Source organism: Centropristis striata, chromosome 13 (assembly GCF_030273125.1).
Source record: "Centropristis striata isolate RG_2023a ecotype Rhode Island chromosome 13, C.striata_1.0, whole genome shotgun sequence".
In the NCBI taxonomy this organism is placed as follows: domain Eukaryota; kingdom Metazoa; phylum Chordata; class Actinopteri; order Perciformes; family Serranidae; genus Centropristis; species Centropristis striata.
Genome location: NC_081529.1, coordinates 25939902 through 25956717, shown reverse-complemented (window position 1 = coordinate 25956717; position 16816 = coordinate 25939902). Strand labels below are relative to the sequence as shown.

Genomic DNA, 16816 nt, shown 5'->3' with positions numbered 1-16816 from the left:
CCCCTGCAAGAAGTGTGTTCAGCAGAGTCAGAAACGAATGAAGCTTTTCTCTAAGACTGTGGATCAGAATAGGCAGTTGTCCATCGATCAGTAATCAGGTGGTGTGTTCATAAAGGTGTTAAAATACTATCAAACATGCCAGTCTAGGAGGTGTAGAAAGTGGGCTACACAGGAAAAATGGACAAATTGCAGGCAGTTATTGAAGTAATGTGGGCTGGGTAATGAGTTCATGTCCACATGTGGTTAGCTGGCGTGGCCATTAAACCCAAACAACACTGGATTTTTGAGGTCAGCTATTGATATTTGTGACTTTGATAACAGCAAATTGACATTGAAACTCGATGCAGACCCTTAAATTTTCTTTTTCACTTGTAGCCAAGATACTGGGACTTTTTCATCGGAAAAATCCTAAAACCTGGGGAAAAAAAGAAATGGCTCACAGGGTACACTTGTAAATATGTCTGCTTTTCAAAGAGTATATGATATGTAATAAATACATAGACAAGGCACATACAAATACAAATAACAAAATAAAAACCAAGACAAGTCCAAAGTCTATTACCAGCGTGTCCCAATGACTTATATTAACGTCTACATATCAGTGGCAGGGCATACAGATTCACTCAAAGCATTTTGCTTAAAGGCACTCAATAAAATGTTTTGCAGTAATATGATGTAATGTAATGTTTTTTTGTCCTACTGTCTCTTATACCACTACCACAATAGTAATATTGATATTTACATATATCATAGATTATATTCACACACAAAGTATAAAACGTGTTACCTGTGTGCCTTATTCAGAAACCACACTAAATTGTGACAGAAAATGACATTGGGTTGCAGGAAAGGAAACATTCCAATTAAGGACAACTCTGACACTTTAGTTAATCATTTCTCTTTAAAAAATAAAAACAAAACCTGTTTAAAAAAATATTTTGCCTTTTTATAGTTTTTCTAGAAAAACAAATCTATTAAAATCCTAAATCTGGTGTATTTTTTTTAAAGAATATGGGATATTTTATTTTTAGGCCATTTTGTCCAGCTCTAGTCATAATAAAATGACACTGCATGTTCTTAATTTAGGATTATACCAAAGAGCTGTGTACTGTCTTTGTTTCTAAATGTATTTTTACAGTCATGCTTATCACATCATGATCTTTTCCAGTAAATCTATTTTTCTCAGCATTTCCTGTATTTCTTCTTCTCTTTTAAGGCACGCACCATGTCGGGAGCCCATCAACCCGTACTATGTCAACATCGGTTATGCTATGGCTCCTGCCACCAGTGCCAACGACAGTGAGCAGCAGAGCATGTCCAGCGACGCAGAAACCATTTCCCTTACCGACAGCAGTGTGTATGTATTCTCCCATCACACACACACACTTCATACTTAAGGTTGTTATACCGTGTCAGTCAGAGACAGGAATAAGTGTCCAGTTGGTTTCATTGCACTTCCTGCCTGTTCATACATGTGCTTGAACTAAAGTCAACTAAAGTCCCATCTGCTCGTTAACCAAACCAGTAAAAGCTGTTAGAATTGATCTGTTGTGCTAATTAGGTATCCTAAAAACTCACTCTTAGCAGACATGAATCCATGTCTGATAGAAGGTGCATTAATGAAAACGCTAACCTACTGACCTCTTTTGCAAGTGCGACACACAAACGAGTTTTAAATGTTTCCAAAGTGATTCTTTATAGTCACTGTTCTAAATTTTAGTTGAACAAAGCAGAATTTGTCTCCTTTCACAGGTAACTTTGTTTGGGCACAGGCATGAGACCAAAGGCAATGTTTTGTACCATCTGGGATCACTTGAAGCAGGACTATTTTCAGTTGGTTCTGTAGATCAGGCTCTGTAGATCAGTGCTGTTTAGGAAAGAAGATTTTAGGAGTGATGCTTTCTAGGTGCAGTGATGCCACAGGGGAATTGTGCCAAAGAAACTTCAAAGTTTGCACAACTGGACACAAATGTGTTTGAAGATGAATGGATTAGAAGCAGTTATCAGCTAATTGGTCCAGAGCTTCCAGCACAGGAGAGTGTGAAACCCAGCATGACCAATACCACACGGAATTACAGAATGATGGATATGTTAACATGTAACTGTAATCTGCCAGACCACTTGTGGTGCAGGAGGGACTCGATAAGCCTGTGAGAATGCCTGTCCTGCTGCACTGATTAATCAAGACTTACAAGGTGTCCGTTTCAGGCAAAAAAAAATGCAGAGGAAAGCTTTCAACTTCAAAGCTGCCTGTGTTGTTTATTCATGAGGATGTTTTATGAAAATGTCTTTGTTGTTAATTCCAGAGATGGGGTTCCACCCTACAGATACCGCAAACAGCATCGCCGGGAGATGCACGAAAGTGCCAAAGCAAATGGGCGAGTGCCACTACCTCATATTCCAGTGAGTTATTCATGGGTTTTCTCCCTTCCCTCTCACTTTCCGCCTCTACACCTTTCTTTAACTGTCTGTCTCTGCCTTATTTTTCTCCACTGCACCATTGGAGATGTGCATATTTAAGCTCTGCTGTGTCGCAGGGCCTGTGATGGAGTGTAAGAATAGCTGATGGTGAAAGAGAAGGCTGTCTAAATGTAGCTTGATGCTTTCCTAAGCTGTGAGCACTGAAGCCTAGCAGACATGAATCCTCCCCTGTGACAGCCTGATGCCTCCCTCTGCAGCTTACGCTGTCTCTTGGTAGGAAAACCCCGGCCCTAATTAGGCCTCGGAGTAAAGAGTCAAATTAAAAGTCCACACGTAGCATCCTATTAGGATGCATGAATTGACTACATAGTAAAGCACAAATCCCTAAAGCATAACTCTCATGTTTCCCTGCCCCAACAAATTAATCATGACTGCATTTTATAGGCAATAAGAAAATTGACAGGGCTTGTAGATTTTTTTAATTTTTTTAATGGCACTTTTTTGCAACCTTTTTGTGCATAAACTGGTTCCAAATCAGGAGTTAGCAGCTTTGAATTGTCATGACTGTAGAGCAATAACTTGTGCTATTCGGTGAGCAAATGAATGTTACTCGTGTCCTCGTTAAGGAGATTATGTGTGACATTAAAAATTACAGTACGCTAGTTATCCTCCCTAGTTTATGTTCCCCAAATTATTTCAAATGCAGTACAAAAAAAAGGTTAATATCAAATCTATAAAGTTATGTTATTAAAGCTCTTTGAAGGGAAGTGTAGTTTCAAGCTCTATTTCAAAAATCACACAGGAGGCATGGGAATGCAAAGCCCTGATAAAATTCATAACAATAGAAATAGATTATACATTCTCCATAATGTTGAACATTTTTAAAACATTACTATATCAAAAAAGGTCAGCTCAAGTAGTAGTTGGTGGTAAACTCTTGTTTGAGATTAATTGAAATTTAAATGTATAATTCCTTTTTGGGCGTTCAACACTTCACACTGTCTACTTGGATGTTTCCTGCTTAAGCTTTAGTCCCTTCATATGGTGACTGAGAGGATGTGAAATTGTGTTAAGAGTGATGCAGCAGTGTGTTCTTTACCATGTGCTTTACATTATTCTCCCCAGCGCACAAACCGGATTCCAAAGGATATACATGTGGAGCCGGAAAGGTTTGCTGCAGAGCTGATCAGCAGACTGGAGGGCGTACTGAGGGAGAGGGAGGCTCAAGAGAAGCTCGAGGAGAGACTGAAGAGAGTACGATTGGTATGTTCAATTCATATTCTGAACCACTGTCTTCTGTTTAGAGCACAAGCAGATTCACTGTTTGGTAATTTGATTTAACATGGAGTTGCTGCAGAGGTTGGTATTGGAGAGCACGGTCCGCAGACTAAATGACCTTTAACAAAACACAATAGAGGCAGTGCAAGGAGAGGAGACAGTCTCGGAGTGATTCAGAGATGATTTTACTCTGCAGTTACACATCAAGTCATATGAAGCTATGTTGGCTTCTGCTGAGGATAAAGTATGGATCCATTACTGTTTCTTATCAGATTTATCAAGTGAGTCTGCCAATTGTTTTCGAGATTATATCAGCAGTCAAATGTCAGAAAATAGTAAATTAATCACAAATGGTACAAAAGCCTAAAGATATTCAGTTTACTATCATACATAACAAGGGGAAAAAGCATCAAATCCAAACTGTATTTCTCATAGTAAAAACAAAGATTAATCTCTTAGAACAATTGTTTTTAAGTCAATCAACTAATTTTCTCAATTGAAAAACTAATATACCGCCCCCTGTTGGTTTGGTATGCTTTCAACTGCACATCAGTTGTGGTTTTGGGATTTCATTTGGACTTAATCTTTCTGCTTGCATGGGCAGAATTTACTTTAAAACCCTGTTTTCAAAAATAGCTGTGTTCATTTGGACTTGACTCTACTTAATAAAAGACGAACTGGGTAAATGATGGCAATAGTCGGTGTATTGAAAAGCACACCAGTAGTATCAGTATCAGTCATGTGTGAGAGAGACCACCAGAGCCCACTTCTGAGCCAGAAAGCGAGGTGTGTGTCTGGCCGTTGGGCTTAAAGTTTTCTGTAACAAAGGAGACTTAAATCCGTCTGGCCTTAATGAAATTAATGAGGCCAGCCATTTGAATGGGGAATAAAAAAACAATATGAATCATTTGGAGATTTCCATCCTTGGCCTGTCAGCGATCTGGCTTTGTCGATGAATCAGATGGAGCACCTGCACACTCGGCCACTTGTAAGCCTGGAACAGCGTGCCGCCTGTTTGATGTCACTTGAACAGTGATGAAATGGTTGCTGCCACCACAAATGAAAATCTCCCTCAGTACACAGACCCAAGCACTTAGTCTCAAGGCAGACAATTTATGTGGTTTGGCCCTGAAAGGAGAGAAGCTGCCATCACACAGCTCAAGGTTTGCTTTATTAAACCTGGAGGCATACATGAAATGACTGGCTTCATCAAGTGATACTCTGAGCTTCTAGAAAAGGAAATATGAGCTTAGCTTTTAGCTTTTTAACCATTATATCAATGATATTAAAAGTGATATGGTTGTAATGCATAAAGGAATAAAAATGGATGTTCAAATTTTATTGCTGTGAGGATAAGAGCCACGTGATTTCATGAGGATGAGACTTATTGTCTCAGTTCTGCTAAGAATGAAATTATGGCCTCGCTTAACTTATTTTTTTTAGAACAATAGACCGTTTGGCCCGGCTATGCACAGGATACTTCACATGACCAAGCAGCAGCACGCTGTTCATGAAAATAAATGATGACAAATAGACTCAAGTGAGCAGGAGAGTCATCACTTGTGTTAAAGGGAAGCCTTGCTGTTGTTCAACCAGCTCTGTGTCATTGTAGTGTGGGCAGTATATGCAGATGACAGCGTTTGGCTTCCAGCACCCGGAGCTCCCCGCTCATTTGCCGATACAAGTCGTCTGGATGAAGCAGGAGCCCTGGGTGCTGGCAACATGGAGGGAAGCCATTTACAGTTCATCTCATGTACTACACACACTGCAATGACACAAAGCCGGTTGAAAATCGACAAAGTTTTCCTTACAGAAGAGAACAGAGTATTCAGCCATGTATATTATTAGTCCTCGCAGGCGCAATCATGTATAAATAAGCTCCTGTAGACTGTTATAAGGAAATCCCCAACCACCACCTACTTCTGAATCTGAAATATCAGCTCTTGTTTGCAGAGGATTTTCATTTTCAAATGGAAAGAGGAAACCAGTGGGAAAAAAATGTGCTCAAATGAAGATGTCATGGTTTCATGCATCACTTCCAGTGGGCTCAGCTAATACAGATATCTGGATCTGGTGCTGAGATACGAAGAAGCATCAATTATTAAAAACATGCCGAGAAATATTTGGCTCCATACGCCACAGTTGTACAATAACAGTGAATATAAGAAAGCAGTGGGCAGAGTGAAGTTACATTAATGTAAATGCAGGATGAGACTCCCTCCCTCTTTGATACAGTTTTTAGATATGGATGATGAGCACAGGGCAATAGCAAACCTAGTTGGTTTGGCATATTCACAAGTAAACGTTATTTGAATATTAACATAACTAACGTAAAAATTGTAGCTGGCTACAAAATAAAATTAAAACCCCTACCTACTGTTTCCTTACTGTACCACCATCTCCCACTCGTCTCTCCCCTCCCCTCAATTCTCTCTCATCTCTTTTCTGATGGTTCAAGTCTTGATGGGGAATACTAATGAAAATAATTTACACTTATAGATTTTGTTATTCATGCTGTATATTATGTGACAAAACAAAATATTATACAACAATGCATCAAATGTGCACCTCCAGTAAGAAATTATTAGGTTTATAATATTTGTTATTGTTAAAATGATGGTTTGAGGCCCTTAGTATTACAACTTGACTTGGCTATCTGCATCTTCTGCTGTGTTTTATTTAATCGCTGCACATCCTCCACTCCCTATAGTGCCTGCTTATCAAAAGCTATTGTGAATGCCTGCAGCACCCCACCCCACCCCATCAGTCCCCCCGGAGCACATTCAGTCAGAGCGTGATTTTTGTCCCAGTCACTCAGAGCTGAAGCTGTGTCGGTTGCACTTGTCTTTGCATGAAACAGAAATGTGCTGCATTCATGCATAGAACCCTCAAATCTGACGGATGCTGTTTTTTCTTGGTTTGGCTCCAAACCTCTGCAGTAAGAATGAGAGGACGCTTATTAACATGTGGTGAAAATATGCCATCTGCAGGTTGAAATAAGTACAACATATGTTATGAAAAAATGGGAATTGGGAAATAAACTGTTCAAAGAATATAATGGATATATTTATGTTTTGTATGATTAAGTTCAATCAAAGTGTTGGACTTAATGCTTCAGATTTTCATACCTGATCTTTATGACCTGGATTTATTTTTCCAGATTGTTAATCTAGATTACATTTTCTTATGTTTTGTTTTGAATGTGTTTTTGTTGTAAAGGAAGAGGAAGGTGATGAAGTCATATCCGCAGCCACAGCATTACCCAGTCACAGGTTCCCCCCTGGTGCTTATCCGCAGAACTACAACTCGCGCTATGCTGACAACACCTACAGTGGTCCTTTCCTGAGAGATGCTCACGAGGAGAACCCAGAGAGCATCCTGGACGACCACGTGCAGCGGGTCATGAAGACTCCCGGCTGCCAGTCACCGGGCACAGGCCGCCACTCTCCCAAGTCACGCTCACCAGACGGCGTCTCTGGAGGCAAAGGGACGGGACTTGGAGTGGCCCAGGGTAAACATCCATCAAGGCACGGTTTAAAAGGAGACACCAGCCACCAGTACCACCACAAACATGTGCACCACATCCACCACCCAGGCGCTGGGAAGCCCAGAGAGCAAGTGGAGGCTGAGGCGGCCATGCGGGTGCACGGCAGCTTACCCTGGAGCACGGAGACGGGTCACTATGGATCAAAGTCTCGCAGCTACGCAGATGGGATGGGATCCAACCCGATCGAGCATACAGGGTACAGGTACGCTAAAAAAAACTCAAGCATAAGTTTCCTCTTTCTCATTAATGCACTCCAAATGCCTTTTCCAAATACTCACCAATTGTTTTCTACTGTTATTCAGTAGCAAAGGTGGCACACAGTGTAAAAGAGCATTCAAAAAAGGTGAGGAAGTGCGGCCTTATGACATGCCAGTGCCTGCAGAGGAGATGGAGAAAAACCAGAAGATCCTTTTGTGGCTGATGGAAGGACAGAAAGAAATTGTTCAGCATAAGAGAAGCCCATACGGGTAAGTGAAGACCATCATCTTAATATAAGTGCTTCAGCTAAGAGTAAGAACTATACGTTTGGCATAAGGATATGTTTCTTTTTATTTGTATTGAACACAGTAATGCAATTTTCAGAAGCAGGCAAAATTATCTTGCTGGAAGCTGATGTAGCATTTTGTCCATTGGCAACCTTGGTAAACATTTTAAACCATACTGTATTACTCTATACACACACTTTCTCATAAGCGAACAGATCACAACAGGATATAAAACATTTCTTATGCTATGAAACTGAAAAATACAAATTCACCTTGGTTTTATTTAAACATTCAAAGCACCAACCTGCAGAAGGGTCTTACAGCTCTGCCTTTTTATTTGCACTCATCATAGTGTGGCTCAAAGTATCTGGGCTGGACTTGCGCTTGTGAACACTGGTTACTTATTACGTGCATCAATTTACATGAACCATGACCCCTGTACTGCAACGGTTCGATGCAAATACAAAAAGTGTTACATTCCTAGTATACGCAGACTACCAAGGGAGAAAGAGGAAAGAAGGCACTTTCTCTAAATAGTAAATAAACTTTGTTTAGTTTGATTGTTGATACTCAAAACGTCTTGAATTTGCATATTAGGAGTACCACAGGGTCCAAGAGGACCTCAGGCCATGAGGCCCAACTGCGGAACAACGTCCAGCCGTCTCACCCATTCATCCAGGATCCCACCATGCCCCCAAATCCAGCTCCCAGCCCCCTCATCCAGCTGGAGGAAGTGCGCCGGCGGCTTGAGGAGGAGAAGATCAAGTCTGGAACTGTACAACCCAAGCAAAGGTAGGTGGACGGACAGTTAATCTGTCCTGTTAATCAGTGCCGTTTTTCAACAGAATCTTTTTTACTTGATCCACAGAGGAAGAAGCCGGATCTATCCTTTTTTTTTTTTTTTGAGTCAAAATGAAACAGTCACCCTTTTGTTCTCTAGCCTGTGTGCTCCTTAGGACCAGTCTGTGTCTAACTACTGGGGTTGTTCGGTCCCTCAGGTATGTGATGGAGGTGATCCAGAGGGGTCGCACCGCAGTCAGGCCTGCACTGTTCCCTCCGCTCAGCGTGGTGCCCGCCGTCTCTGACAGCGAGCTGTCCCAGCCCGAGTATGTTCACCGTGTCCTACCTGTTACTTTTCCCACTATCTCTGAACTCCCCATAGGTCACGACAACCCACTTCATCTCCCATTCTCATCGCTGGTAGCTTAGATACCCAGGACTGTGTTTGAGTAGAGCTACTAAAATAGACATTTTAGAAATCAGTAATGAGCAGTTCCTTTCCCTAATTCCCTCCTCTGTGTGCTGTAACTCATCATGTAATGTCCCACAGTTCTTAAGTTTGTTTTACCATGGCATCTTTTCTGGAGCCATCTATGGTTTTCATGTGTTTAATGTGACTTGGTTGAACCCAGAGTACCTCAGGTCTGTTAGGAGACAATGTAAGATTTTTCAATGCAAGACAGGATTGTCCACTACACCATGAGATAAACTGAAAGATCATCACCCTGTCATAACTTACTAGGATCACTTGATGGTATAAAACCTATCAGGTCCCTTGCTGGGTTTTTTCCCTGAAGACTACAAAGAGGCAGAAGTGATGGGGAGAGAGACAGCTTTTTCATTTTGTGTTTGATGTTTAACTACCCTCTCAGATGGGTACTTAACAAGTGGAGTGGAGCAGGGGAGCTGTGTAAGAGGCAGATGAAAGGCAGATTACATAGTACTGCCAGGCAGGACTGTGGTTCAGGACCTGATGTGTGCTGGGATCACAAAAGACTGAACCTTTTAGTACCTCCTGTGTCCAGGCTTGAAAAGATAGCTGAAAGGTGGGATTTGAAAAAATAAAATAAATGGATGCTTGTTCTAAAAGAACATTATGGTGGTTCTGAGTTGCAAAAAAGAGAATAAATTGTTCAACACAAGTATAAAGCACAGCTTTTGCCAAAAGAAAAACAGGCATCGCAGTTTGAATAATAAAACCAGCAGTAAAGCCAGAATAAGTTTCTATAAATGTAGTAACAATACTCAACTGGGGGAACTTTTAGTAACTCCATCTCTCTCTGACTAGTCTGTTGTATAACGTAGTGAGGTCAAATTCAGTTTCCGTCCAGTGACAAAAACAGATGCAGTTCTGTGGCTGTTCAAGTTTGTACAAAAGATGTCAGACTAAAAACATCTGAGATCTCGAAGGATAACATTTTCTCATTGTGCACCATGGCACACCCAAAGGCTGCTGGTAAGGTCATCATTTCAGGGCCTCTCCCACTCAGAGGAAGTCATGAATACCAGAGTACGCCCATTTACTTCAACTGCTGTCAAAGGTTAACCCTTGTGCATCACTTTAAAAATGCGCTACTCTGATGTCCTTAGAGGAGAAAATGTCCCCTTCGAAAAGCTGCTAAAAAACCTGTTTCTGTGTCATTTTCAAAATTGAAACCCTTAAATGCCAGTTGTTTTGTATGTTATAGTTGTTTTTAATAAAAGGAACACAGAAATTGAACTATATTCCCTGTACTAATTGCCAATGATTAGCAATAACACTGATTCTGCTACAGTGCATTAAACATGGCAGTGCTCCACAATACAGCTGCAATAACCTAGTGCAAAACATCAATCATGAGAAAATGGCTTCATCTGGTTGACAAAAATAAAATCAATTTTGAAGCCAAGGTGGTAATGGGTTTTGATGGGGACATTTTTGACCCAGCATTATTTTGGCTACACAGTTTATTGTAGCCTTATTATAGGAGCTGAGGTTGGACTAAACATTATGCCATATGCATTAACACAGCAAAAATGATTGAAACGTTTAATAGCCAAAATGATGCACAAGGTTTAAGCCTAAATACTTGAAAAATATATATTCAGGCTTGTGTATATTATGAGTTTTCTAGTATTTGGTTTTGACATGTTGACAGCAGGCTTTGCTGTGCAGCACATTTTATCTGGATCTGTTTTCTCCCAAAGTAGATGATAGCAAATAATTTTCTACTGCAGTATCTGTGACTTCCTTGGTTTGTTTTGTTTTCTCGTTTCACGTCAGTTCATTTGTGTAGATTTCACCTGTGCATCCTGTTGAAACGGTGCTTGTCATTTTCCTTGTTTACCATGTTATTTTTTCCCCTATATGAGTTATCCTCAGAGAGCGTTTCTATTGTTTCCTCCTGAATTGATTATTGAAAGCTCTTATTTCTCTGCTTGGCAATCAGTCAACATGTGAACAGTTGAACAGCAGTTAATTAGAGAGTTTGACCTTTAACACATACAGTAGAATGACGTCAGTCCTCATTCCTTTAAGGTTATGTAAACACCTTTCACAAAGTGCAGGACTTACTGTCATTAGGGACGGCTGCTTTCAATGTGGAGTCGTTTATTTCATTTTAAGTACAGAATCATAACCCATATTTTTTATGCTAGGGCTTCTTATACGTTTGAACATTCTTTATAACTTTGAAGTGTGGTATTTAATGATGGGAAAGTTTTGAATGTTCTTAATGGGTTTCTGTCTTTTCCATTTACAGACACAAAGCCACTAAAAAGCAGCCGTGTGAAAACATTACTGTGGCATATTACTTCTGTGAGGAGCTGATACCGTACAGGACGTCTGTCAAAGGGAGAGTTGTCACACTGGGCCAGTTTAAAGAACTGCTAACAAAGAAAGGAAATTACAGGTGGGACCACTGTTTGATGTCTGTCTGTGCACATAACTGGAGAAATGTATAACAAATAAAAATCATTATTAAAATTGCAATGCCTATAATACAGCTTGCTTTGACACAGCAAAATAAAGCAATATTTGTAGTTCTAAAACATTCTTGGAAATATAGTTGTCTGTGGGATATTTGGGTAAATTATAAAATACAAAGTACATAAAAACTAAGTAAATAATATTGTCAGGTAGCTTGTATAGAATTGGGTTATCATAAAACCTTGTTGCTGTGTCTCTGTATGGTGTGAAGCTTTGAACAATGAGAAGTTAACTTTGTCCCTCGCCTTTTTCAGGTATTATTTCAAGAAGGTGAGCGATGAGTTTGACTGTGGGGTGGTGTTTGAAGAGGTACGTGAAGAGGATGCTATCTTGCCTATCTTTGAGGAGAAGATTATCGGGAAAGTTGAAAAAATTGATTGAAGATCACGTTGAAGAATATGGAGTAAAAAGCCAGCGTGTGTTGGAGCGAGGATGGTGAAGAGGAAGTGTTTTAGGATTGGGATTGGAGGAGAAATGAAGGAAGTGATAAGTGGAAGTGGATCTAGAGTGGAAGAGCGAAGCAGATGTCACAGTGGACAACTTGTGAGGACAACTTTGAGGTTCGGTAGCACCGCTGCAGTGATGCTGTTGGACTAGAAGAAGAAGAAAAAAAGACCTCATTCACTTCTTTGGAGTGTAATGTAGCATTGTAAAGTTTACTAGATAATGAAGAACAAAAGTGCTACTAAAGCTACATATTTTTGATATGATGTATCAGAGGGTGTCCTTTCTAAAGTAACCACACTTGTAATTTTTATATGTATTGGTACCAGATGTGTACAGTTTGTGTTAAAAGATAACAAAATTTTATATCTATTTAAGTATTTAAAATGCTCATTTTCAATCTTATTGAAGCAGGAGTGTTGCCCCTGTTGAAGACGATCAAAATCCTTATTAGGGCTGATTTTTTGTTTGTTTTATTCATTGTAAGAGCCCTCTGGACTCTAATGTTTGTGCTCTTCTTATTGCTTTTAATCGCTTAACTTAGTAGTTCTTTATTTTTCTGGTTATTTGGTGTATAGTGCATGTAAATGTAGCCACTGGCTACAGTTTCTGCTGCATTGTTTTTACCAGTTGAGGTTTAAAGAAATTTGCCTAACAAATTAAACAGTAGATGCAATAATACTGTAAAAAAAAAAAAGACACGATTGGAAAGCACAAGGTGGATATCTATGCAAGTTGGTTCCCCGATCCAAAAGATAAATTGATTAATTTATTGTTTATTATTAAACATCCAGTGTGTACGATTTAGTGGACTCTAGTGGTGAGGTTTCAGATTGCAACCAACTGAATAGCCCTCCACAAGTGGAGGAAGTGGTAGCTTATATTGGTCAGCTGATATTGGCTGATTTTGGCCTATCATAGACATTTTGCCCCTTATTTATCAAACGAGCGTAGAAACGAGCGCAGATCTTAGTGTATATTTCGTCTCACGACAGGGCTCACATGTGATTCATCAAACGTTGGTATCTTTCCAATCAAATCGTAAAAATGATCGGCTGTTGATAAATGTGGCAGCTGAAAACAAGCGTCATTTAAATACCACGATGGCTCGCCCTGAGAGTATACGACTCCGAAGGGGGCATTACAGCCAAAAAAAGAGGATTTTTTCCCCCCTAAAGTCAAATACAAATAACAGGAGTGAAAAAGACATTTCATAGAAATACGTAGCGACGGAGGTTTATGAAATAAAAGTAGTTATATACTCAAGTTACTAAGTTTGGTGAATTTTTTAAATGTGGAACACAGCTTTTTGGTTGCAGCTAGCAGGTAAACAATGTTTTAAAATAAGTTTTAATTCCAAAAGAAGAGGAATTTCTCAGAGGCAGAAAGTGAAACGCTGACGTCCAACAACTGCAACACAACAAACTGGTTTTGTTTGGCAGGAAAAAAAAGTGAAAATGAAGGAAATCAGTGGTGCTGTCAGCAATGTAGCAGTGGACAATCAAACTCATCATTTATACATTGTGATATATAAAGCCTAATAGCATATATGCAAATATTATTATTATTATGATGGAGAGATATTATTCACTTCTTTACATTTAGCAAAAATTCAGAGGAGCACGTGGCAGCACTGATTGGGGATGTGTCTATTTGGTGAAGGAGACGCTGACGCTCCGGTGTCCAGCAGGATAATGATAAGTAGTAGAAGACAAAAACATTCAATAGCCTCGGCTAGTAGCCTGTTTAATAATTTCATGGTCGCAGGGTGTATTTATTTTTAATGAGGGTTTAGTGATATATTGTATAGCCTAAACATGCTTTGGTTTGTCACCATTATAAACCAAAACACCGCAGAATTTTATCAGCTCCAGGCATCGATACAATAGTCTAAGATCAATTATCCGACTCAGACGTGTGGACTTCACGCTGACTCAAATTTGCGTACACGAACTGAGAGCAGACATGAGATCTGATCGTACCCTCCGCTCACATCCAAATTGATAAATGCTGAGCCTTGTGTAGAAATGATTGTATGTCCACTTTACTCTCACTTTCTGTCGTACGCTCGTTTGATAAATGAGGGCCAATTTGCTGGACAGATGCATTATTTCTTCCACCACCTAAGGAAGGCTGAAAAGTGACCATAAACAGCACTTATGTTTGGCACAACTTCTCAAAAGATGGCAATGTAGTTGACAGTGTTAATACATTGTATGTTCAATGTATAATATTGTTAAATATCCTTAAAGATATTTGTTTAAGAAAGCAGTCTTCCGAGTACCTTTGCATAGTCCTATTGGTTCACATAGGAGAACTATTTTCATCCCAACTCAAAAATTTGCCATATCAACTACTATGTCGGTATTTCTGGGAATAATTTGCCCCTTGGGGGCGTCAGCCTTAAAAATCCCATATTAATCACTTCTAGTTATGAATATTGTATCACAATTGTGCCAACAGATTCCCCCCAGTCTTACACACTGGTCCTTTAACTCAGTAAATTAGTTAGAAAAATGCTTAAAACAAGTCTACACATAAAAAAATGAGGCTATTAGAAGGAAAACCTATTTGAATAAATGTCTCTTGATTTAGTTTGTTTACATGATACTTCAGTTAAATCTTCAGGCTGAAATTTCAGCTTCGTCAATCTTTCAAAAGATAATTTGACCTTTTCAACAATAATTGGTGCCAGAGCAAATTTTGAAAAGCAGTTATTCTGAGCATGCCATTTAGCTGATTTGCTTTTAATGTATTTTCAGTTAAACACTGAATGGCGCTGTTAAGGGTTCAGATTCTAAAGTGAAGCTTTAGAGGTCAGTGTCAGAATCTTTGCCGCCTGTTGACTCGCACACTCGAGGTCACGCTTGCAGTGCAGAGAGGCTCTTATAGGCTGTTCACAGCAGCCATATCACAGCATTTGAATGAGAAGGCCAGTGAATGTCATCAGAATACTATCAAACGTTGTGTTTGTGGAATGAAGGTCACATAAAGGCATATTTAATCATAATATAAGTGCTCTATTCTCTATTATTACAGTCAGTTTAGAGGAGGGCTAACACACTGAATCGTTGTGTTGATTATGTTTTTTTTCTCCAGCCTCCATGTCCGTACATGGTCGTTTCTGTGATCCTCGAGATTTACCATCTATAACTTTTAATCGGTTGATCGATCAGTTAAGAAGAGGCTGATCTCTAATCTGTAGCCTTCTCTAGCTTATCACAGCTACATCTTGTGCCTGGCAGGAATGAATTGTTTAGTGCGAACGATCTACTTTTGATAGATCACGTTACACCAAAGAGAAGAAGTAGATGCTAGGTTACTGTAGGCACGCTCTTGAATTACCCTTCCACATATGTCATTTTGTGGCAGCACTTATTTTTCTGTACCCTTATTGTTAATTATTTTATTGAAGCTCTTGCATGAAAGATCAGAATGTTCTCTTTGCGGTGGACAAGGCGTGTGTGACGACAGTACAATCTTATGAACATCAGCTTTGAAAGCATCACATTCATATGGAACACTTTGTGAGGCTTGCAGCACACACACCTTGTTATTTTTGCAACATTGAAAATATCTCCGCCAATTTTTATTTCCTGTCCCCTCTATTTGGCAGAGTAAGTGAAACTTTTTCACTGGAAAAGCACAGACTGAAATTAAACTAAAAATCATGCTGGCGAAGCTACCTGACATTTAGAATCAAGGACACCATCTTTTTATTCTGCTGGAGTCCATGGTGAGAAATGTGCTATAAAAGGCTTTTTATGTGTTGTGCAGAATAAGTGGACCTTGAAACCAGAGTGCTGTAGCGTATGTGCAGTTGCATAGAAACCCAGTGTTCGGAAGATCTCCTTTTTTTAAGCTGCCATTTTTTATTTTTAGATTCCTAACTTATATCAGTTTAATATATTTACTACATTCGCTTCCTTTGTCTGTTAAATTATACTATTATTGAGTACATGATCAAGTTAAATGCTACAAGTATTACCTTGATTTTCATTGTTTATTTCTTTTGAAATGTAGAGTATCAAATCTGTTATGATTCTTACTGTGAAAGCCCCAAAAGTAAACATCCCTTATTTAAGATTGATGAAATGTATATAATAAACATCAGAGTGCCTTTATTACTATGCTAATGATGTCTGCTGTGTGACTTTCAAACAGATGTGGGGACATAAATACCAGGGATTTGCTTTATGTTTTTATGTTTTAGACTTTTAATTTTATTTTGTTAAATGTTTGTCACTATTCCACCGTGTCTATGTAAATATGTACAACTTAAATTTGTCATCAACCAGCAGCCCGGTCAGCACATTGAGTACCCTGGACCTGTTTCTGTTCACTATAATTAGCATGGTTACCATTTAAAGGTACCTCGACAATAAATACATGCAATAAACCAGCACTTGAGTTCTGACTTTAATAAACTAAAATTCTATTTCTATGTCATTTGCTGCCCACAAACACATAGCAGCCAAATGAAAGTGGTAGACATTCAGCTGTCCTTTAAAAACATTCACAGAGCCAGCAATATCACAGAGCCAGCATATTTTATTGATTTCTGCAGAGTATTCTGTAATAGTTTTTTTTTTTATGTACTGCTGGTTCCAACCCAATATCAGCTTTAAAAATAAGTGGTGCCCTTATCCTCTGACAAGTAAAAAAACAAACAAAAAAACAATTTTATCCAGTTTTCTTCACAGAAATTGCTGAGATAAAGGATAACAGTGTGTTGTCTCCCTGAAATCAAGGTCTCGGGATCTCCTTGTGAAGCTTTGGTGACCGCCAGTGGAGTCTGGACCTCCAAGTTGGGAACCAGCAGTATAGATCATAATATAAAAGCTCCCCAACACAATGAAATAGCAGAATACTATCATGTCAGTATGTGTTCAG

The 16816-nt window shown here is 39.3% G+C and overlaps 1 protein-coding gene across 2 annotated transcripts in view; it reads left to right on the top strand.

Annotated features, from left to right (window-relative positions):
• axin1 (axin 1) overlaps positions 1-15996 on the top strand; it is a 34200-nt gene extending 18204 nt beyond the window's left edge. For both annotated transcript variants that reach the window (XM_059347703.1, XM_059347705.1), the window contains 9 exons: positions 1217-1357; positions 2307-2403; positions 3547-3684; positions 6919-7448; positions 7549-7713; positions 8329-8523; positions 8730-8837; positions 11253-11402; positions 11734-15996. In XM_059347703.1, the coding sequence (XP_059203686.1) occupies positions 1217-1357; positions 2307-2403; positions 3547-3684; positions 6919-7448; positions 7549-7713; positions 8329-8523; positions 8730-8837; positions 11253-11402; positions 11734-11860 (1651 nt within the window). In that variant the 3' untranslated portion in view covers positions 11861-15996. The remainder of the gene's footprint in view (positions 1-1216; positions 1358-2306; positions 2404-3546; positions 3685-6918; positions 7449-7548; positions 7714-8328; positions 8524-8729; positions 8838-11252; positions 11403-11733) is intronic.
• Positions 15997-16816: the final 820 nt, after the last annotated feature.